The sequence below is a fragment of the Rhinolophus ferrumequinum genome, chromosome 13 (assembly GCF_004115265.2).
Source record: "Rhinolophus ferrumequinum isolate MPI-CBG mRhiFer1 chromosome 13, mRhiFer1_v1.p, whole genome shotgun sequence".
NCBI classification, from domain to species: domain Eukaryota; kingdom Metazoa; phylum Chordata; class Mammalia; order Chiroptera; family Rhinolophidae; genus Rhinolophus; species Rhinolophus ferrumequinum.
The window spans coordinates 28,408,117-28,431,437 of NC_046296.1; the positions used below are offsets into that span (position 1 = coordinate 28,408,117).

The following is a 23,321-nucleotide window of genomic DNA, read 5'->3' on the forward strand; positions in this document are numbered from 1 at the left end:
TGTTTTGACCTTCAGCAGCCTTTCAGTCAAATCCATTTCAGAATGCAAAACAGCTTGCCACTGCCCTCTACTCTTCACTAGCTGACAGAACAGGGGCGTTAGAAACTTTGGGTAGGTACGGAAATAGATCCCTAAATATACTAAATTGTGTGTGTGTGTGTGTGTTGAGAAAGGAAAGAACCAGAGCAGAAGGTTGGAGAAAGAAAATCAGGAGAGAAACACTGAAATGTGCGGTCGTATTCTCCAGCCCTCCCGTTGAAAATGAGGATCAAGTGTAGCAACATATATTTCCAAAAGACAAAGACATCTGTTTCGGTTTGTCTGGGAGACCTGGAATTCCTGTGTGATCTCAGGGAAACACTTGCCTTCTCTGGGCTAAGCTTAGCCCATTGTTCACAAGGCGCAGTGCTGGTATTTATAGACCAGGTTTGACAGTCCTGAGTGAGAGGCAACTTCACTTCTCACCTCAGAATAGCAGGCGTAGTTTCTCATATCTAGGTTGCTGGGACAGCTAGGTAGCTGTCTATCAGCTAGGAACCTAATATTCAGCAGCTTTGTGACGTTACGTAGAGAGTTTTTCTTTTGAAATGAGTTGATTGGTTTTTGCCACTTTTCACGTTATTTTCCGGGTTTAGGTTTTTTTCTTATTTTTTCTTCACAGGCAGGATTTAAATGACCCTGTTTTCAGTTAGCTTAAAGGCACCTCGGCTCTCCTGGGACTGATGTCTGGAGGCTGATGACCAAGCTGACAGCAGCAGGATGTCGCTGGAGGCATGGGTCCCAGCCGGAGTTAGCAGCTGAGGATGCTGTCCTTGGGATTATTGCTGGGTTTGCCACCCTGCCTGCTCCCTGTGACTATAGCTAATCTGGGTTTGTGTGAATTCTAGCCTGTGGTGTCCCACCCCATCCCAGCCCATTGCATTTCATAAGCCAGCAGCTGCCAGGACAGGTTCCCATTACCCTCAGCCTTCTGCATTTGTTTGCAGGGACCTCAAGGAAGAATTGGGTCTGCTTAGGGACTTGGGCTTTGGCCTGGTGAGGTTAGTCAGCTTGGGAACTATGGTGGCAAGAGATAGCTGGTTCTTCTAGGGCTGTGCCTTGTTGTTGTTGTTGTTGTTGGGTGGGTGGTGTGTATGTGTGTGTGTGTGTGTGCATGCACAAATAGTTTTTATATTATTTTGATTTAAATACTTGTCTCAATTTTGGCCAAGTCTTAGGTAAGTGCCACAGTGGATTTGATTTCTCTTTGGCTTGAACTTGATGAAATTTAGATGAACGTAATGAAATAAACACAAGTTTACTCACACATGGTCAGGAACACATCACCACTGCGCCCCTCACCCCCCTGCACAGATCCCATAATAAGCTATTTGTAAGTGAGAATTCCTATAATTTTAAGGTCTTAAGTTGGAATGCTGATAAGGGTGGACAACCTCAGCCCCGTATACATGTTAACCTTTCCTTCCTTCCTCCTTCTTTTTCCTCCCCCTTCAAGGTCCCCCTTTCCTTAAGAAAAACATCTGAGCCATTGCTGGAAGTATAGACTTGACCTCCACCCTCACCAGGTGCAGCTGCTGACCGCCACAAAAAATAGGAAATATTTCTTTTTAAAGGAGGAGGGTAGTTTCTGTTCCACAATCACTGCTATTTCAATAAAAAAGCAACCTGGTTATCTGTAAGACCTACTTCCCTTTCTGGTGAGTGCGCCCCGTTTTCAATAGCAGAAGACCCTGATTGGTGGGGGAGTAAAGGGAGGGAAGGTGAGAGAAAGGAGATGCTAGAAAGAGGCTTGGAAAAGGAGAGAAGAGAGGTGTGAAGGAGAAGAAAAAGGGGAAGAGAGAAGGGAAAGAGGACTGAAATTTGAGCTATTTTTAGCTGAATGTAAATGCAGATTTCATCAGGCTTGTTGGCTGTGGGGAAACAGACTGTGTGTGTGCGGACAGTCACCTTGCTTGTAACTTCCTGTGAAGCGGCCGTGGTGACTGGATTTTCTGACACTGTCAGAGTCTGGACAACGCTGCCAGCTCCTGGAAGGGCAGCCCAACAACTGTCACAGGCAAAGCATCAAAAGCATGAGCTGTCGATAGCGACCTGCATTTGCAGAAAATCTGAGGGCTTTCTAATTAACAGAGGAGCTCTAAATTAGAGTAAAGCTGTTCGACAAGCCCCCTCATATGTGGTAAGTGTCACGGCGCAGATAATCATTACATCTAACAAGCGTCTGATTGTAACAGAAGCTATGAGACAAACTTGCCTATAATGGTTCAGATTCAAGGGGAAAAATTACACCCCCCCCCACCCTGAAAAAATAAAAAGACAGAAAGAAATGAAGAAAGAACAACAAGAAGACAAGAAAATAGGGGTGGAAATGAAATCCTCAACCTAGTGCTGCAGGCAAATGCCTGAGAGCCCATCTCTGAATTCTTGCTTCTGTTGCTAGTCGAAGCATTCAGATACATTTTCTGTTTCAGATGGTCCTTACTGTAATCTATGACTGCTAATATGCCAGCTCGTTCATTTGATGTTTCCCGGAGACAAACATCCTCCGTGAGTTATTTCTGACCATCGAAGCATTCCACAGGGTCTGAGTTGTTGAAAGCAGTGTCCCAAACTGTAATAACTTGAATATTACGATCAAAACATATGATAGAGACAATTGATTTGGGCTCTATCTACCTCAGACGGAGAAGAAGACTGGGGGCTGGAGGGGATGGCAGCTGTATCCGGGAACTTGCCTGAGATCACTTGGGGTTTGTCTGAAACAGGCCCCCTGACCATGGCCAGGGCTCTTTGCACAGGGCAGGGGAATTTGAGTCCTGGTTTGATTGGATCTGAAAGTGAGGCATTAACCTAAATCAGCTTTCGAAGACCTAAGCAGAACTGATAATTTGTGTGTCTTCCTTTTTGGGTGATTCTCCCCAACCCCCAGACCATTTCTCTACCGTGGGATACGTATTCGCGGGGAAAGGGCTGTAAACCTGATGGTTGGCCAGCATTGTTCAGGGCGTGCATTAGGAGCCACCCTTCTCTTGCCTGTGTTGCTTCTCCCCAAACTCTCCCCACTATCCTTGCAATTATTCATGGGAAATAATATAAATCACACTGCCTGATTCTTCACAAACAGCTCCCAAAGTAATCACAGGCTGAAGTGCAGGTTTTCTTGCAGTGCCTTTATCAGTAAATCAGATTTTGAGCATTTATCAGCAAAAGTTAGATTTAAGCATAATTCCTGTAACATTTGAAAGAAAGAAGATTTGTTTCGGTGGGGACTCTGCCAATCAGCGATCCTCCTGCTTGACTCTGCTATCAATTATTGTTGCAATTATTTGTCTAGTTGGACATTTAAAATGTCATCAGAAAGAGATGATTACATATTCTAGAAAGCAAGGCACTGTATAATCAGATGAACTGAATCCAGTTAACTGTAGTGTGGTACCAACCTGTCCTTCAAAGTACAATTCTTGAGCTACCACCAAAGCAGCAGCCTCTGACCGGTTTTCAGGAAGCGGATCTTAACCTTGGGATGCAGCGTGCTGCCGGGGTCGGGTGATACTCAATTATGGGAAACTTTCCAAGTCTGAAAATGGAATTGCTCCTTCAGATACACGAGAAGTGCATTTTGGTTATCTCATTCAATTCATCTGCAAATCTATAAATAAGAGGTCCTTCTATTCTTCTTGTTTCCTGTAGATTTAAATGCCAAATCTTGATTTGTGGCAAAGTTGTCACATGCCCCCTTTCCCACTCTCTGTGCCTGGTGCCCAGGATCTAAGCAGTGGCAGTAGAAATTACAACTGTTTGGAAGCCAAGAAAAAGCTTCATTTCTCACTTTTCTCCAATTCCGGATATTCTCGGCCTGGCTCCATCTATCAGCCTTCTCCCCACACACCTCCTCCACTGCACACCCTCCTTCTGTCCGCTTCATGAACAGGAAATAAATACAGCTCCAAATTTATTATTATTTTTTTTATGGAGGAAAAGAAACCACACCCTGAACAAACAACACATGAATGCCAACCAAACTAAACTCTCTAGATAGAATGGTCTCAAATGTTCTAAATGTATAGAAACCCACCCCCCCCCATTACCACTCTGCTCCCACACTGGGCTTCAGGAGTACCCCTGATGAGCAGGATATTGGATCTGAAAGTGACAGCAAAACCTTCAGCTGGGAAACATTAATCCATTTGCTTTCTTTTGACACCAAGGTTAGGACGGACTAGAGGATCAGGAGACGTTCTCTCTATCTAGGTGGGTTTCATGAGTTTGAGAATTTTCTGTGGGGCTGGCCGTTGAGGCTTTTCCCAATTCCCTTCCCAGAGATCATGCTGAGCTCTTACGATTCCAGAACACTGGTGGTCAAAAGGCCTTCCCGCTATAACAAAAAATGTATTGAGTGGGGGACTGGAGGGGTGGAGGGGGGAGGGTCTGTTAGAAAATTAATCTTGTCTGTGAAAAAGAAAAAAGCACCTTTTAAAATATTGGAACCCTGAATTGTGTGTGCTGGAGTGTGTGGGAAAGAAAGATATATATTTTTTAAAAAAATGACTTAAAAAAATCACAACCTGTTAACATGGAGAAGAAACACTGTCTCAGCTGCAATGACTCTTAGCCAGGAGCTGGCCATGGACAACATTGTCACCTTTGTCCCTTCTCCTTCAGCAGCTATGCTCACGGACCCTTGTCTTACCTGGGTTTCCCTGCCAGGCCCTGCAGCATGTGGCCTTGGTGGCCTCAGTTCCAGCCTGGGGTGACCTAGGTCAGCTGACCACACTCCCCTGTTGGGGAGCAGAAATTGCTTTGACCCTTGAAAGCGCAGGTTATGTGCTTGTGGTGGGTGAAGTGTAGTGTGTGAAAACCACAAAAGAGAGGTGTGAGGGGCCTGGTTTCCCTCTTGAGAAATGGAGAGGAGGTCCTGGGTTCTGAACGTTTTTACTTTTCCCAGGATCCCTGCCCCATTTTTGTTTTCAGGGTGTATGTGTGTCTCTCTTTATACCCTCTAGCAGGTCCCAAACAGAGGTGGAAACTGCCGGGGTTGTCTCCAAAGCCCATGGCAGTGGTTTCAATTCCAGGGCCCTTGCCAGTCACTTGGCTGGGAAGCCCCGGCCTCACGGAGTATACCACGCATTCCTTCTCCTCAGGGCCTCCAGGGGGCTGTGCCAGGACCGGGTGCAACCTGGGCGATGAGGTGTAGGTGGCTGTGGGTGTTCTGCATCTGAGGCAGGGAAGCAGATGAGGTCATCTATGTAGCCAGCCTTTAATGCACCTTCCGTGGATAGCTTCTTCGCCTTATTTTTAAGCCCTTTTGGTGGAGCTACACTATGGATTCTAAATAGGGTTTTTTGAACTGAAGTACAGTATTCTTTCTCTTGGGGCGGAAAGATGGGAGTGTAAGTGGGAGATGAGAATAAAATGTAGGAGGTTACAAAGAGAGAGAGAGAGAGAGAGAGAGAAAGAGAGAGAGAGAGAGAGAGAGGAAAGGGACCCAGAGAAGGTAATTGGGACCAATTCATCAGAAGACATAAGGAAATTGGACATCTAGTGTAACTCTTCTAACTATGTAATTATACAGCATTTGGAAAGTGAATTATTAACCTGATTGTCCATAACAACCTTTGAGTAAATATACAATTACAGATTGCCAAAATTGTACAGTGAACAGATGGGCCAGCAGCCACTTTCAAGGGGCTGTAATCATCTCTTGGGTCAAGGCTGACCTGGAGGCCCCTTGGTTTAGTGAATCATTTACAGGAGAGACTTCAACGACTTCGGGAAAGGGAGGTTCCCCTGGCCACTGCTGGCTCCATGGCTGCTCCTGCCAGACAGGTGGTCATTTAGAATAAATACCTCTCCAGCAGGAAGGAAAGTTCTGATTTCTGAGTATTTATTCTTTGCTTGGAATGGTGCCGAGCCCTGAGAGGTGGACACCACAGTCTGGGTTCTCAGAAGGCTTGGACTTGCGTTGGGGAACCGGTGCTGGTGGATACGTGCTAGTCACATGGAGCCCGGGAACCCAAGAGAAATGTAGTGGAGAGCTGGGGACAGAGAGTGGCATACGCTCTGCCGTCCTACCTGTTGTCTGACCAGGGGCCTTCATGCCTGCCAGTGGTCTCAGTGGGGCCTCCTCCCGGGGACGTCCACGGGCCTGCTCCACGCTGGAGGAGCTGCCCCGCATCAGCCAAGAGCCGCCGGCCATAAATGCAAAGTTCGGTTTAACAAAAGCAGCTTTTGAATGAGAAAGCTGAGTGGAGTTGTCCCAACCTGTCAACTTCAGATTTCTTTCCTCCTCTCCATAAATCAAAAAACGGTTGGTGGAAGGGAGGGACAGAACCGTTTCATTTTTGGATTTTGTAAGAAAATAAAATCAAATCAAAGAACCTGTCCCACGCTGATACCTTACATGCCAGGTTTGAGCCTGAGGCAAATTTTTGTGGCCATGTAATAAGCCTCTTTAAAATGGTGACAGACCCTTGACTCTCTGCCTTGAATTACACTGATAAAAGACATTTTATTGCATTAGAGCCGGGGCAGGAGTACAGGACGGTTCTTGCCTGGTCGGCTTCTTTGAAACCACGTCAGCCCTGCTGTCCACACTCCCCGCTGCCTGACAGGGTTTGAGCGTGATGGCGGCAGAGATCTGTGGGCCGGTGACAGAGGGGGGCTTTCTACCCAGCAGTCAAAAGTTGAGGTTCTGGAAGCAAAAGGATTTCAGCCTGAGGGGTTTGTTAGGGAGAGTGGAGTGTCTCCCGATGTAAGAGATCTTGATTGAAGAATCTCATTGAATCTTAGATTCACACTGAAAGACGATCTTGGGGTCTCTTATGTAGTGTGGGTTTCCTTTAGGCTCCCCGATGCCTGTGGAGAAGGATAAAGGGGGACCGTGGCCCCTTAGTGTAGCAAGGCCAGGTCTCCATGATTTGAGTTTTCAGTGGACCTGCCCGGTGGGTAGAAAGGAGCTGAGATGGTTCATTCTTGGTTTGAGGAGTTTGGTGGGGTGTGTGTGTGTGTGTGTTGGGGGGGGGGTGTCTGATAACTTTGATGTTACTCCTGTTGAATCAACAGAGTTAGTAAACCTGAGAATAGCCTGTAGCGCCCATTCTGTGGCTGGATTGGGGCCTCTCAAATGATTGCAGATTATACATGTGAGCATTTCTTTTTCAGTCAGGAAATTCTTTCCAGATTGGTCAGTGGTAGAAATGAAGGATTAGAAATTGGGTAATAAGCCAGGAAAATAACGATGAAGCCAAGAAAACAGGCCTCAAATAAATAGGCTATGTCTGCCTCTCCTTTGTTCTGTGCGGCTCAGTCAGAGAGGTTAGGGCTGAGGCTCCCTGCTGTGTGCCCGGAGGAGGGAAGGTGCTGAGGGACGGAGAGGAGAGAAGGTGGCAGAAGCTGGAGGAGCCTGTGGGCGGGCAGAGGCCTGTTTCTGAAAGAAGGACTCACCGCCTTGGGACGAGGCCTGGCCTCACAGCACCAGAACCTTCCTTGATTCAATCTCACCTCAGGCAAGAGGGCAGCCTAGTTTTGTGACTGAAGAAATGTCAGAGCCTGACCTGCTAGACCATTTTTTTTTTCAGTTTGTAGAAACCTTAAATTAGTTCTCATAATTTCCAAGCAGTTCTGTGTTAACCATAGGACATAATAGGTTTTAATTTTGGAGATTAGCCAGTTCTGGTTCTAAGAACCTCTTGGCCAAGGCTGTCACAGAACATTATGCCTGTAGCGTGTGCCTTCTCCACTTTCCTTGACGTACACACACCACTTTATAATCCCAGGACGTCAAGTGTAGCCTGTAAGTGGCTGTGAGGCTAGTGCCCAGACCACACACTGCCTTGGCCCACCTTGAGGGCTCCTGAGTGGACCGGTGACAAGGGGCAAAACTTGTTTCTCAAGAAGGTGGGAAGGACTCTTGAGTTCCAGCCCTGCCCTCGTGACCTCCAGCAGAACACTTCTGAGATCTAACATTGCTTAGCTGGGAAGGTGAGGGTAACACCTTACTTACTTCATCCCACAGGATTGCTGTGGGGCCAGAGTGTGAGGAAAATGCTTTGGGAAGCAGATGAAGCCTTCCAGAGAGGATGGGATGTATTTCCTTAAGAAGGGCTAGGCTTGGAGGCCTGACAGAACCTTCCAGGGGCTGCCCATTGTTCTGGGCTCTTTTCCATTGAAGGGTTACACAGATCATTCCTGGGAGATAAGAGTAGAAAACTCTCCCGCTCTCTGGGTGGCAGCGCTGTCTGAGCCTGCTCGCATCTTCCAGCCATGCGTCTCTCTTCCCTTGTCACTCCAGCAGTGCCCTGACCCCGCCGACTTCCTCTTCCACAATGCCCAAGTTCACCTGAAAAGATCAAAGGGGTCTTCTTATAAACACTAAGCTTGGTTTCCGTAAGTGTATTCTGGTATTTTCTCAGGACTGATGAAAATGGTGATATAGAGGCATACATTTCATTTGTTGTGAGTTGACGCAGGTAAAAGGCCCAGGGTGGCCTCTTCAGAGTAATTTGGGAGTTGCATGTTCTGCTGGCTTTGATAGAGAAGTCCTTTGCTGCCCTGGCTGGTGTTATCAGAATTAAACGTTTGCTAAGCAAATGGTCAGTCTCGTGGGATCCAGCTTTACAGCCCAAATGCCTTTTCATCCCCTTGGTTGAAAATGCTCATTCCACCCTCATCAGGCATCTCAATTATACTTAAATCAGGAGAAACTCAAGTGTGGTTTTCAAATCTTTCCAGGTGTCTAGGACGACGAATTGCCACCCTTCTCTTCCTATCTCAGATAGGGTGGAGAGGTGTGAGTGGAATCTTTGAATCCTCTAGTGTGAGGCTGGACAATTTGGATGAAAGAAACGCATCCAGGGCAGCTCCTATCATCACCCACCCCTTCTTCTAACCACACAGGTATTGCAGTTGAGCCCCACCTTAAGGAAGCCCAATACGCACAAAAATTTCACCAATGGAAACTGATAAATTAGAGGGTGATTTTTCACATTACAGAAAGATTGTTAACTTTTCAAAAGGTTTCGCCACAGGGTTTCTTTAAATAGTGAGCTCCCCTACTGAATTTAAAGTGTTTGTTTACAGATCATTAACTACTTGACAGAGAGGTTGGGGAAGGGGTGGAGGAAGAAGCACTTAAAAGGTAAAATGTTAGAAGCCCTGCCAATTCTCGATGAGCCTGGAAGGGTGATGAAACATCTCTGAAATTGTCGGTTGGCAAATGTGATTCACTTTACAGAAATCCATTTTACACATGGCTTTCCAGGAACTCTTCAAGTTGGTTGAGGGCAGGGACCACTGGGCAGGGAACTCTTCAAGTTGGTTGAGGACAGAGGACGCTGGGGCCTTGCCTCCCTGGTTTGAGGTAGCTGGGAAAGGACTGTGGCTTTTAGAGCGCTGTGTGTGCCCTCGTGAGCAGTGGGTGTTAGGCTCTGGCATGAGGCCAAGCTTTGCCATTGGCCTTCTGGCACGGGCAGCAGACACCTTTCCCCTTGACATTTAGCCTGCATTTGTGGGAAGTTTCTTCCTGGTTCTCTCTGACCTTCAGCTTCTTTGGCTTAGGACCCACTTAGGTTTCCTTCTTGACACTCAGACAGGTGTGCCCCAGGAGGTTGAAATCCATCACCCGGCCTCTTCTCTGAATCTAAGAATTAAACTGGGGGCCAGACCCAGCCCACACGAGTCTGGATTCCCTCCTAATCTCTGCAAGGTCACAAGGGGCACAGGCCCATCCTGGCCAGCTTCTAGGATGGCCCATAGTAGGTCTCTTAACTGCATCCAAGTCTCCTGCCCTGAATCTGGTCTCAGGGAGACTCCAACTGGCGTGGGGAACAGGAAAGAGAAGTCACCCATCTAAGCCAGTCTTCTCTTTTTAAATATGACAAAACTTAGGGCCAGAAAGGGGAAGAGATTTACTAAAGGTCATGCATAGCTGGTGAGTGGCAGAGTTGGGACTGAAGAACCTGGATTCCTGACTTTGTTCCAATGGTTGCTCCAGAGGAATAAGTCTCTGACATCCTAAAGGAAGAAAAGCATCTGGAGAGTGAGATTCATGGGGGAATGCACAGTGTATCTTTAAAAGTCATTGCCAAATAACTCCAAATAACCTGAAAAATACCTCAGGTAGAGGCAAGCCTGTGTACGCACACACACACACATACACACACACTGGTACTCACACACTCTCACACTCACACTCACACTTCACCACACACAAAATCAAAATCCTCAAATAAGGACTCAGAGCAGGAGAAAGGTGACCCCCACCCTCCTTGTGGAAGAGAAAAGAAGAAAGAGAAGGAAGAAGGAAAATTTGGAGGAGAGGTCAAGTTGATGATTGAAGAGACCAAGCAGTATAGGAAAATCTCCACATTTCTTGCACAGTCATTTGTTGAAAATGTGTCAGCAAGTATAAGCCCATCTTAAACTGGCAATGATACATCTGAAATAGATTATTTGAGTTGGGGATGCAGTATTGCACAGAAGAATGCGACTATCAACACTTGTTTGTCTCACTCGAAGGATAAAACACAGTGAATTCTGCCTTAGGAGACCAGCCACCATTCATCAGGGGAAGAAAATAGAGGAGGTGGCGGGGCGGGGGGAGGGGAGGGGGGGGACTAAACAGGACAGATGAACTCTCGTAGAGTTTCACAAGAGTCCATATAGCTGTGTCCCTTATTTTAAGAAAATGTGATATTTGACAATAAGTTATAAAAGCTGAAGATGTCACAAAAGTCATCAGAGGGCTATTTAGAGGACCATATCCTCTGCTGTCAACCAAATGAATTGGTGTACAGTATTTTGATTGAAATGTCAGTACCTGTTGGGGCCCCATTTGCTCTGTGCACACCTTGGGCTTTGATTCTCTCTGGGTATCCATACCTTTTTCTCTTGTCTAGAAAGTCCTTTCTCTTGGCTCTTCAGGTCTGGTTCCTAAGTTACCTCTTCCCTAAAGCCACTCTCCTGCCTTCCAAATGGAAACAATTTTTCTTCCTTTGAATTTCCTTAGCTATTTATCTGTACCTCTCTGGTGACACACTTTCTACACGAGGAGAACGAGTTCTGTCCTGGTCTTATCTTCTCTACTAGATGAAGGCTCTTGTAGTCTGTGTCTTCTTTGTGCTACCCCCAGAGACTAGCCCACTGCTTTGGGCATTATAGGCACTTGGTAAATAGTTGTTCAATATGTGCATGAAAGAATGAATGAATGGAATTTATCCTGGGTACACACGTTTTTCATAGGGAGGTATTACAGTTAAAAAAAAAATGTCCTAAGACAATTTGTCTTTTTATGCAGCTGCCCTTCCAGTCGCCTCAATAAGTTCCACCATTCTAAGGCAAAAGCTTAAAGTGTAATAAAAATTTATCTAATTCGCAATCAAGTGAAAATACTTTGGGCCCAGAGCCAAAGAATATTATTGGAGTGAACTTTTTTCAACACCCTAAATTTAACCAGCTGGAATTCTTTTTTTAAGTACCATCCTATCCAACCTTTTGAAATGAAGGATTTGCCTTTTAGTGGTAAATCTGCATTTCAACACAAAAATGGAACACAATGTCTTTGGCTTAGTTATTCTTCAGAAAAGCAAGCTTTTTTTTTCTTTTTTGAATTATGTGCTTTGCTTATGTTAAAGAAAAGATTGCAGGAAATTTTGTTTAGGCCTGACAGATTGGTGGCTTGCATTTTTATACATAAAGAGGCATGAAAGATGTCATCTTTCCATCCTCTCTCATAGAGTGATTGCCTAAGGTGAGAACTCCTAACGTGTTGTTTAGATAATCAAGGCTCCGAAAGGATAGAATTAATCAGAAAAGAAAAAGAGTTTTAAAATGAGGGATTGATGAAATTAAAGTCACTGATAAAGTCACGACCAAGTTTCAGCAAAGAAATTCTGTAGTGTTCCATTGATTATAGTAATATAGTCATTATACACTGCAAAAAAAAATTCAGTAATGTGATGTCTTTAGAATTCTCCCTTGCTTCCATTTGTACAGGATACACTTTTTAAAGAGCATCGCAATTTGGAAAAACCTTACCTAGTAAAAAAGCAGTGATGGAAAAAATGCTCATGGAAATGCTCATTTCTAGAACAAAAGGGAATGATTTTGACAATATCAGAAGGTTAATTAAGAAGTCTGTTAGTGAAATAGGCTCAGATATAAGGGGAAATAACCTGATGGTTGCTAAATGGGAGGGGGGATGGGGGAGAAGGCAAAGGGATTAGAAAGTACAAATGAGCAGTCACAGTATAGTCACAGGGATATGAAATATAGTTTGGGGAATATAATCAATAATGTAAAGATTATGTGGGGTGCCAGATGGGCACTGGACTTATTAGGGGATCATTTCATATACTGTGTAGATGCCTGACCACTGCGCTGTACACCTGAAGCTGAAGTTGAATGTCAACTATAATGATATATATATATTTACTGGGGTTGCCTAAACAATGTATAAAAGTGGACACTTTGGTCAACGTTGCTCAAGCAGTAGTTCGCCGTAATCAGAAGTGTCTGGATGTTGATGGTAACCACTTTGAGCACCTCTTGTAATTGCAGAAGTCAAACGTGACTTGTATTCATCTTTTGTTGTTGGTATATATTATTACAATTTTAATACAGTTTTCCTTTCTTAAAATGTGTGTACATTTTTTTGGCACCTTCTGTGTGTGTGTGTGTGTGTATGTGTGTGTGTGTGTGTGTGTGTGTATATATATATACAGTCACAGGATGTAAAGTACAGCATAGGGAATATAGTCAATGGAATTGTAACAGCTATGTACAATGTCAAAGGGGTAGTAGATTGGGGGGGGCGGTTATCACTTTGTGAGGGGTGTAAATGCCTAACTATTACATTGCTTTGTACACCTGAAACTAATAATAAAAAAAAAGAAAGAAAGTAGAGGAATGCTGATAAATTAGGAAAAAAGAAGTCTATTAGTGATGACAAAGCTGGCACATTTTCCGTTTAGATTGACACGATTCAAGACATAGGCATAGCTCATGTTTGCTCTATAATACTCTGAGAAATCACAGACTCTGAGAGAGGAGAGCTGATACCCATCATCAACGGAGGGTCAAGAGCTACAAGGACATTCAGCGGATTTGCTTTTGGTTAAAGAAACCTCTAGCCACTGTTAAAGAAGACTAGCTGCCCTGTTGTTATTTTTGTGATTTGGATCCATTAAAATATTGACAAAACTAGACTTGATTCATTCAGGGAACTTCACAAACTTTCAGGATGCATTTTAAGTGTAGTCTAGAAGTTGGCTACTGGCTATGTGGGGAGAAGACTTGAGAATCTTGGAGCTGGAAGGGACAGTCAGGACCCTTTATTTCGGCCTGTTACCAACATAGACTCACTTTATCATGGTGAGTTGTCAGTCTCTTCCTGAAGACCCAAGGTGGAAAGGTGGTCACAGCTTCAGAAGGCGGTCACAGCCATTCCTCTCAGGGACGACTTGACTTCTTTTGTGCCCTGTCTCATTGGAAACATAGGAAACTTATCTAAAAATATATGTTTAAGAAAAGAAATATATAGACACACATACACATTTTAGTGAACAGCAAACATCTATACATGTATATACTCCTCTAGAGAGGCCTAGAGTTTTAATACCTGATAAAAATTGGGCACACAGGGCAGTCATTACGTGTGTTGGAAATGATGCTTCGTGCTTAGCTCTTTGGGCACATTTGTAGATCGGCAGTATTACTTGTTGATTAGTGGACAGTAATGTGGCTGTGTTACACAGCCACTAATTAGTTTCAGAAATAAATAGTATGTCAGGAGTAAAGGGATCGTTGAGACGATCTCGAGGAAACCTAACCCTTGATTTAGTGACCTTAAATTCCAGGGACATCCCACTGGGCTTTAGAGCTCAGCACTAAAAGTTGGTAGCCAATGTGTATAGAAATGTAAAGGGATCAAGGTGTAACATTAAGTCAAAACCCTTCCCAATTTGTTGCAGATTTTTAATGAGACCTGAAAAATAATATTCATTATTTTTTATTCAGCTACAGTATAAGGAACTATTACAACCTGATAATGCAGAAGGTATTTTGAGGCCCCAAGTGGAGATTCTGGGTCGGGAGAGACCTTTATGAAACAGAACAGGTTAAAACACCTTTCACCAGAGGAATCAAGGCATGTAAAAGATTGATTCAGAAGAGGGCGAAACATCACATTTGAGAGTTCAGCAAGGGAAGCAGGAGTCCAGTTCTTGCTCCATCCGTGCAGCATGCCACAGCTGCATTCTCAAATATTTCAGCTTTTATGGAATCCGGGAGGACACGATCTTCCTGGCATGAGCCTGTTTGGATGTTGTCTTACGCAAAGAGCATCCCCTACTTGATGGAGAGCTTGGGCCTGTTTCCTATCCTGGTCAGTGAGGGAGGGTGGAACCCTGGATTCCACATGGAGCTATCCTTAGGGATTTCCCAAGCTTGCTCTGCTTTTGACTGTTCCAGTCCTAAAGGAGGTGAGGCCCAGACAGGAGGGATGACAGCCTCACAGCCAGTGGATCTCTGTCAGGGGAACATCAGAGTTTCCAGCTTCCATGCCTTCCCTTACCACTAAGATGGTGCTCGTTAAACTGGATTGTGTATCTGAATCACCTGGAGGGCTTGTTGAACACAGTTTGCTCCCCCCCCACCCCACCCTACATGCTGTTTCTGATTCGGTAGGTCTGAGGTGGAGCCTGAGAGTTTTCATTCCTACAAGCTCCATGATGCTGATGCTGGGCCTTGCTCTGCGCTTTGACCACCACTGCCCTAAGCATACCTACCACCAAGGAAATACAGAGCATAGCTGGACCACCCACTTGCCAGCCAGCCTCCCAAGGCCATCTCTCCCTGGGGAGAATGAAAATGCAGGTGGGAGAAGAGGCCTTCAGCCAGGGCCAGTCTGGGAAGGCAGAGCTGCTCATTGAGTGCGATACTTGGAAGCATTAATTGTGAGACTTTACTCTGCCTAAACCGTGATGAAATAATTAAAAGCATCATAGCAAGAAGTGAAACCCCAGGGAGTCTATTAACAGTTTAGCATTTCCAGTTCCTGTGGGAATGTCGATTCTACTTACCAAGGAGAGTGTTGGGGACGTTTTCCGTGGGAGAGGCAGCAGAACCAGCTGGGGTTCCCGGTTGCTTTTGCTTTGACACTCTGCCCAGAGGAAGAGAAACACAAGTCTGAGACTCTCTCACAAAGACAATGTCAGTGGCTTGTTAAGCTGATAGGAATGGTGTGTTTCTCTTCAGCTGGCTGATTCTGCATGGGAAGCATAAGTAGAGGGTGAAAACAGTGGGGGTGAGCCAAGAGGTACAGGAAGCAGGTCAGGTATTATTTTCCAATTTTGAAATCAAGTCAGTTCATTTGGACCTTTTGAAAGGCCCACTCCACACCTCTGGGCTGGACTCTTACCAACAGGATAAGAAAGGTTGTTTCTCCTAATGGGTCAGAAGGAGAACCCTCTTCATTGGCACTTCATTTGGGCGGTGAAGACCAAAGCGGGAATGGCAGAGGGGAGGAGATACACAGATATCTCAGGAAAGGGCCCTGGTCAGGGAGTCAGGAGGCTAATTCTGATCTTCACTTTGTGGTTAACCATTAGTATAGCCGTGGGTCAGTCACATAATTGCTCAGGGCCTCTGTTTCCCCATCTGTAAAATGAAGGCATAGACTTGATGATCTCTTAGGTTTTCTACAACTCATAAAACAAAAACCAAACCAAACCCTAGTGCCAAATACTCAGAACTCTCCTTGACGAGCCCCGCTTTGCTTCGTGGCCTGATGCTGTGGAGAACTGGGCCAGGCTGCTGCCCTGAAGCTCAGCTTGCTCGGGCCACTGGGTTTGTAGACAGGTTTGCGAACCAGAGATACATGCAAGTGGTCAGGCCTGGATTAGATTAATGGTTCTCCCATTTCTTTTTTTTTTTTAAATATATATATATATTTTTTTTATTGGGGAAGGGGAACAGGACTTTATTGGGGAACAGTGTGTACTTCCAGGACTTTTTCTTTTTTTTCCCCAAGTCAAGTTGTTGTCCTTTCATTCTTAGTTGTGGAGGGTGCCGTTCAGCTTCAAGTTGTTGTCCTTTCAGTTTTAGTTGTGGAGGGCACAGCTCAGCTCCAGGTCCAGTTGCTGTTGTTAGTTGCAGGGGGCGCAGCCCACCATCCCTTGTGGGAGTCGAACCGGCAACCTTGTGGTTGAGAGGATGCACTCCAAACATCTGAGCCATCCGGGAGCTCAGCGGCAGCTCAGCTCAAGGTGCCGTGTTCAATCTTAGTTGCAGGGGGCACTGCCCACCATCCCTTGCGGGACTCGAGGAATTGAACTGACAACCTTGTGGTTGAGAGCCCACTGGCCCATGTGGGAATCCAACCAGCAGCCTTTGGAGTTAGGAGCATGGAGCTCTTACCGCCTGAGCCACTGGGCCGGCCCCGGTTCTTCCATATCTTGCTGGAGGACTTTTGAGGCACCGTGGAGTCTCTTCCCAGAGTAAGTGGCAGGGAGTTTGAAATTAGACTCTCCCTGTGCGAGGGTCCCCGTACCTTCTTGCTTTTATGCAGGGGTCCCAGAGGTACCTCAGTTGTGTGAGTCTCCTAAGAAAAGGATTTCAGTTTTGGCGACAAACACTTATTAAATCGCTGAGGCAAGAACAAGTGCAAAAATGAATTCTCAGATTTCTCATTGAAAAACACTATGACTAAATCTGTAGTTGATTTTGCCCTATACTCTCAATTCACTTAACGTAAACAGTCAAATTAAGACATACTTGTTGTTTGAGTCCAGTTTGCCTGCTTTTGCTGGTTCATTTTGTGGTATTTATTTTGTTTTGGGTCAGAGAGGCGAACATGCCTCTATAGATGGTATTGGGCTGGCTGGAGACTCCCATTGCAGTCATGATAACAGCAGATTTATGACATCCATGTAAGAGCATCCATGAGCCACATGCCATTGTTACCCACGAAGTCCTCATGAAAGAAAACCTTGTGCGGACTGCCCTGGCTGTTCTTGGTAATGTGATCTGTATAAGGAGAACAGGATGTATTTTATACGCGAGACCTGCTGTCCTAGAGTATAACAACAACACTTTTAAGTGCTCTTAATATTAAGCTAATGGAAAACATACTCTGTTTACTCACCATCAAAGTCTGTTTTTCTTCTCTGCAGTCTCCCCAAGCACCACAAACTCCAAACCTCTAGAACACGCTGAGTGTCTCTTGCTCCATCTGTCCTCCACTCTGTCTCATGGTTGACCTCTAAATGCTTGGTTAGCTCAAGGTGGACTTGGAAAAGCTAGGAACTTACCACATAAACTGAAACTGTATAATCCCCAGGTTGAACAAACCAAGTATTTCCTTTCTCACGAAAATCTCAGTGCTAGAAATGCTTGATTTACTACTAGATTTATGTTTATTAGTGTGAGAAGTCATTTTTCCTCACCAGAGTGCAACAAAGTGCAGTAGAATGGAAAAGGTGGGCCACTTTTTCTGGATGCTATTATTGGAAGGCTGGTGTTCTCCTTGTCATTTAATGGGGGGATCCCTCACCGTCAAGGGGAGAATTGGCCAGTTATTTTAACCCCAGAAGTCTAATCTTTATTATCCACTACTTTGTGTTCTAAGAAGCCATGCCATGTGCGGTGCCCCATTGATTGAATTCTGGAGTGAGGCCCAACCCTGAAATATCTAAGGTTTCCCTGTCATTGAAATGCTGTCATAAATACAGCAGGAGAAGAGAAAGCAGTAGGACAAGGAAGGCAGAATGGGACGCTGTTCTAGAAGGAATGATTCACAAATCCACTCCTTTCCTATTAGCATGTTGTTTTTTGCTTGGGCTTGTCCGTAAAGTGAAGTAAATGTATGCATGTAAACCAGCCTTGCAGATAAATCCCTCCCGGTTTACCATCCTACCCATAATATTACCAATTTCCCCTTGCTATTTCCACATCTCTTATTACAAAACAATAATTAAACAATAACCCACAAGCAAATGAATGAAAGAACCACCCCCAATACCTAAAAACAAACCTCTTCCCTTTTGTCAAAAAAGACCAAAATTAAAAACAAAACAAACTGTGAGAATTAACTCACCACTGTTCTTTTGATACAGGCCTTGGGCCTGTTAACTATCTGCAAGGCTGTTGTAATGATGTTAATCTATTTTAATGGAATTGAAATGTGATATCCTGTGGTTTACGATGTACATTGTTTATAGCTTTAGTGCTTGATTTTGGGTTTCTTTCACAGATAAACTTCTGCACTGGAGGGGCCTGTCCTCCCCTCGTTCTGCACATGGAGCTCTAATCCCCACGCCCGGGATGAGTGCAGAATATGCCCCGCAGGGTATTTGTAAGTTGAGCATTATTTCTTCTACAAATGTCCATATGTATAGAGATGAGAGTTTCTGGAAATTACCCTTACTTTTTTAAGTACTGAAAGGACTAATTCCAAAATAGATTGGCATCCGCATATGTATTATTCCATTACTCACTTGGCACCCGCTCCCCCACTCCACTCAGCTTTTCCCTCCCCTTTTTTTCTTTGCTTCTTTACTAAAGGCATGGAGCTGACAGCAGCTCATCCCTGTGGGTCTCCTCCCCAGGGTCTTGTCTGGCTCCACAGCTGGTGACTGCATACGTCTGTGTGGTCAGAGCCCATTTTGTTGCTGGACATCACTCCCATGGCCTCATTTAAGACTTCAAATTATTCCATGGCATACATTTTTAGCAGAGGCCAGAACCAAAAGGAGTCAGTTGAGAGTTACTCCAGAGTTATTCTTAAGCATGTTATATAGACATTTACATGTGTATTTAAACATGGTGTATTTTTATATATACATGGTGCATTATATATGTGCATATATATGTAATTTCTACTTGTTTTTCTCCTAGTTTTAGAGAAAAATGCACAGCATTGTTGCTAAAATTCAAAGATACCACCACCACCATCACTACCGCCCCCACCGTTACCACCACCAGCACCACCATGCAGTTACTTATTCAAGCCAACTTTTATCGTGCGGAACTTTTTATGAAATTTAGATTTATGTGTTTATAAAAATGTTTTTGGAAGATGTTGTTTTAGAACGTAATCCAGTTTGCTTCTCTATGTAGGAATAAATGGTCTGAGTCATGCATGGCTAAAAACTTGGGGCGGGGGAGGGCTGATTCCACCCCAAACACAAAAAGCAGGTTCAAGACAAAAGAAGTGTGACATCTAATTTTTATTTAAGGAAAGTATTTTTATTTTGAAAGTAAATGAAAAATAACCTGTTGTGGAAAATGAAAAAAGAAAGGGAAAGTGTCATAGGAAGAGAATCCTGAAGGGTAAGATGCAGGAGTTGAGACTATACAGGGGGCTGGTTTTCTATGGGAGGTAAACTAGGCCTCACCGTTTTGTGAATGGTGTCTGCAGGGCAGGGCACGCATCCGAGACCAAATTCAAAGCCAGTTGTTTATTTTTGTTAACTCCTAGGTAATCCTAGGTAACAAAGAGTTATTGTGTGAATTTCACAAGCCCTTAGGTCCTGAGGGCTGGGTGGTACAGGGGTTAAAAAGCACCTCCTCTGCTCCGCCCCCCCCACCCCCCACAGGCTGGGCCTAAGCCTGGGTTAGGTCACAGATTGCAGACTTTAGGGGGTTGGACTCATGGTTTCGAGTCCCTACATGCTGACTGGGAGGGGAGAGCTCTCCTCATTTGGCTGGGGGTGCCTGGGGCCCCACACTTGGCTGTGGGAACAGAGCCACCCTTGGAGGGAAGGGAAGGGAAGGGAAGGGAATAGGGCAGTAGAGAGGAGGGTGCAGCTGAGTGGCCAAGGGCTGCTGGCCTGGGAATTGGTTTAGTTCTCTCTCTTCCACTGGATCCTCCCGAAGGCAGGGAGTTTGATTTGAGGGATGGGAAAGGAGGAGCCTGATATGGAACTCCTGTCTTCCTCCCTGCTTCCCGCAAAGGGAGTGTGCCTAGTTTGTTCATACCCATGCTGGCAAGACCAGTTTAGGGGTGACCAGCATAAGATATGTGGAAATGGGTTGTGGGGTTCCGAAAAGCTCTAGAACAAAGCTGACGTCCACCTCACTCAGCTGTCTTAACCAACTGCCTTTGGGTTTCAGAGCACTTAGCACCACTCAGCTGTGGCCTCCCTGCTGGTGGACATGGTCCTTAAAATCTCCCCCTCCTGCCTTCCTCTAACCAGGGCCTTCCGTTGGCCTGGGGTAAGACCTGGCTTTTGGATTCTGACCTTCCTCGGGATACTCCTCTCGTTGTGTAATGTGATTAGTCATCATGCTAGGTAACTAATCAAGCCTGGTAGTAATGAAAACTCACATTCAAGTTGGACCTGATAGTTTATAGAGGGCTTTTATATACATCTGTTGTTAGAGCCTCACAATTTGTTAAGGTACTGCTTTTCTGTTTATTTTACACATAGGAAACCTAAGGCTCAGAGAAATTAAATGACTGTCCCGTAGCCTCAAGCTAGTAAGTAGTAGAGCCAGAGGTCGGGCATCAGACCTTGTTCTTCTCAATCCTGAGGCTTAGATCATGTGACTTTTTAATCACCTGACAAACGAGAAATGGGGTCATTCTTTCCCATACAATGAAAGGAAATAAGATAGCTGATTTTAACCGTTTTGATACCTCGATTTCCTATGCTTGGGGCCAGGTCTCAGTTTATTGCTCTAAATCAAAACAATCCCTGTGACTGCCCAATGAGGCTCTCAAATTGAGAAGTTGATTTTCATCAGAGTAAATGAAGAATATTATTATATTTTACAAGTCAATAAATCAATGTAGCCCTAATTTTGCCACGCAGGAAATCAATTCTGGTCTTTCTAAACCATCAAAGATGTTATGAACAAAGTAATTTCACAAATTATGGCAAGTAACACATTTATTGATGACTGCAGTTTCGGAATTTAGAATCTGTGAGCACTGTAATATAATATGGTACACTGGCATGAGCTGAGTGAAATACAGATTATATGGTGAAACTGTAATGCATCATTTGCTATTAGTGGACTGGTAATAATTACCAGTTTCAAAGCAGCTCTTTCCATGTAATCTTTAGTCTCAATCGTAACAGCCCTTCTCATTGACATTATGATTACACTGGCTGCCCTCATGATCTAGAATATCTAGTTGATGGGAATACTAAAATGCAATAGTGAAAACTGTATGTTGTGTCCTCATTAGAAGATAAAATGCCGTTTTCTCTGATCTGAGATAGGCGAGAATGGGGAGGCAAACAGCACAATGTTAACATGTTATAGCACAAGCACATGACTGGCTCTGAAAACAAAATTTTAGGAAGCCCAGGGCAGCAAAATAAAATGGGCTTTTCTCAGTTAAGCCTGTTTGAAAAGATACAGATGAGATCCTTGATGTAGTGCTATATAGATGTTGGCATTTATCAATGGCTACATTCATATGTGTGCGAAACCAGCATCACTAATTAAGGGTCCAGTCCTGCGTTTCAATAGATAGTATAAGGTAAAGTATGATTTTTAGGCATTTTGAGTGATGAAAGTGTTAAGGCCTTGCTTCAGCTTGACAAATCTCCTCTTTACTTACCCAATTCAGATTGTCAGGCTAAATGTGTGATAATAACACAGAGTCCTGGAGAGGCAAAGGAGAAAGCCACAGAGGGTCACGGTAGTTGGAACCAGATAGTTTTTTTCCTGCCTATTTAGCATCCAAGTCATTGTTCAACAACAAAAAAATTATGAAAATACTCTCTATGATGCTTTTTATTTCCCTTTGAAGAGAGGAGGCAAACAAAAATAGGCAGATAATGTGATATTAATGTCAGTGTTTTCTTTCAAAATCTTTTCTGCCTTTTTTTTTAAACAATTAGGGAAATGTTTCAAACCTAATTTTGGTATCTTATTATCTAATCTTGTTAAGGAGATTTACCCAGGAGTGGGATATATTGAGTGAGATTATAAATGCATTGTAAAGTAAATTACAAGGTCAGGGCGGGGAGTCCATTATTCAGACAAGTGCTTGAGTGAGGCTGGCTTGTTTTGGGAGACTGTATTGTTTTGGAATACGAGTGTTTGGGGCTCCTGAGAAGACTCTGCCAGCTTTTCTTTCTGACTTGTTAAATGGAGTAATCATAATTGATTAATTCCTCATTCCCACTCTAGCTCCATGGTGAATTTTTTCCTTTTTAAAAAAGTTACGAGCCAGGCTTTAGGGAACAACTCTGGCCCCTCTTTTAAGAGAAGGGCTAAAGTTTGTTATTTCTCATTTGTGTTTTATACACTGACTTTTTTGGAATCCCTGGGAAGTTATCTATTTTTCGCCTCTCCTTTGGCCACCAACATTTGTGCCCTTTTTAACGCTGTAGTTGACTGGTAAACTGTTAGTTACTCCCTTGATGTAGATATATTTTTTAATTTAGCTATCTCTAAAAATGAATGATTGTGAAGTCAAGCTGGCCCCCTTGGCCAAAGTGGCATTTACCACTCTTGGGTTCTTTTCAGCGAGAGAGAAATAATGTGACTTAAGCAAGGCCCCTCTCCAGACGGCTTGGCTACTAGCCAAAGAGTTGACTAGCTGAACTGTATCTTTCTGTTTCTTTCTCAACTGGAGCTGAGGCTCAGCGGAGGGCGCAGGATGTTGTATAATTTGGTTCACGTTGTTAGCCTCTCAAAATAATGAGGGGGAGGATAGTGTAGCATTTCTCAGCCTGCTGCCGGTCATGGTGCTGGCTGCTTTAACTGTTCTTAAACTAGGATGCTGTGCCTGCCGAAGTTGGCACCAGCCTCTCCTACTAACTCTGGGCTTGCATGTGTTTGACCGGGGGCAACTCCTAAAGATTTGATATGGCCTGTTGGTTAAATCCGAATTAAATTTCTCTTTTGAGATTTTCAGAACATCCCTTGAGATAAAAATGGGAGTCCTCGTAGGGTGTCATGGAGCCAGAATTGGGGACTCATTGACCCTCACACAGGCTGGGATGTGTGAATGTTGCTAGTCTGTCTTCCAATGAATTATTTTTTGAGTACCTTGTCATTTTTTAACAATGTCAATAATTAGTGTCTTTCAGGCTAAGATTAAAAGCATCTCTGGGTCCATAGAGAATTGTAATAAGTTGACCTTCTCTTTTTTGATATCTCTGTGAAATGATTGCCTGTTTAGAAAGTTCACCTGCCATCCAGGGGGGAATAGAACGATGGGATTTAGGGAGCAGAAAAGTTTCCCTTAGGTCACCTTGTCCAAGTCCCTCACTTAACAATGAGAAACAGAGGCACAGAGATGAAATGACTTCCCCAAACCACAGCAGGTGAAAGTTCTGGAAGGTTCAGAAGATGTTTGCCGA

At 44.3% G+C, this 23,321-nt stretch overlaps 1 protein-coding gene across 8 annotated transcripts in view; it reads left to right on the forward strand.

Moving 5' to 3' along the window:
• BCL11A (BCL11 transcription factor A) overlaps positions 1 to 23,321 on the forward strand; it is a 99,685-nt gene that overhangs the window by 65,748 nt on the left and 10,616 nt on the right. For 6 of the 8 annotated variants that reach the window (XM_033124745.1, XM_033124744.1, XM_033124750.1 and 3 more), the window contains one exon: positions 18,248 to 18,349. The exons of the other annotated variants lie outside the window; for them this stretch is intronic. In XM_033124745.1, the coding sequence (XP_032980636.1) occupies positions 18,248 to 18,349 (102 nt within the window). The remainder of the gene's footprint in view (positions 1 to 18,247; positions 18,350 to 23,321) is intronic. 8 annotated transcript variants of the gene reach the window in all.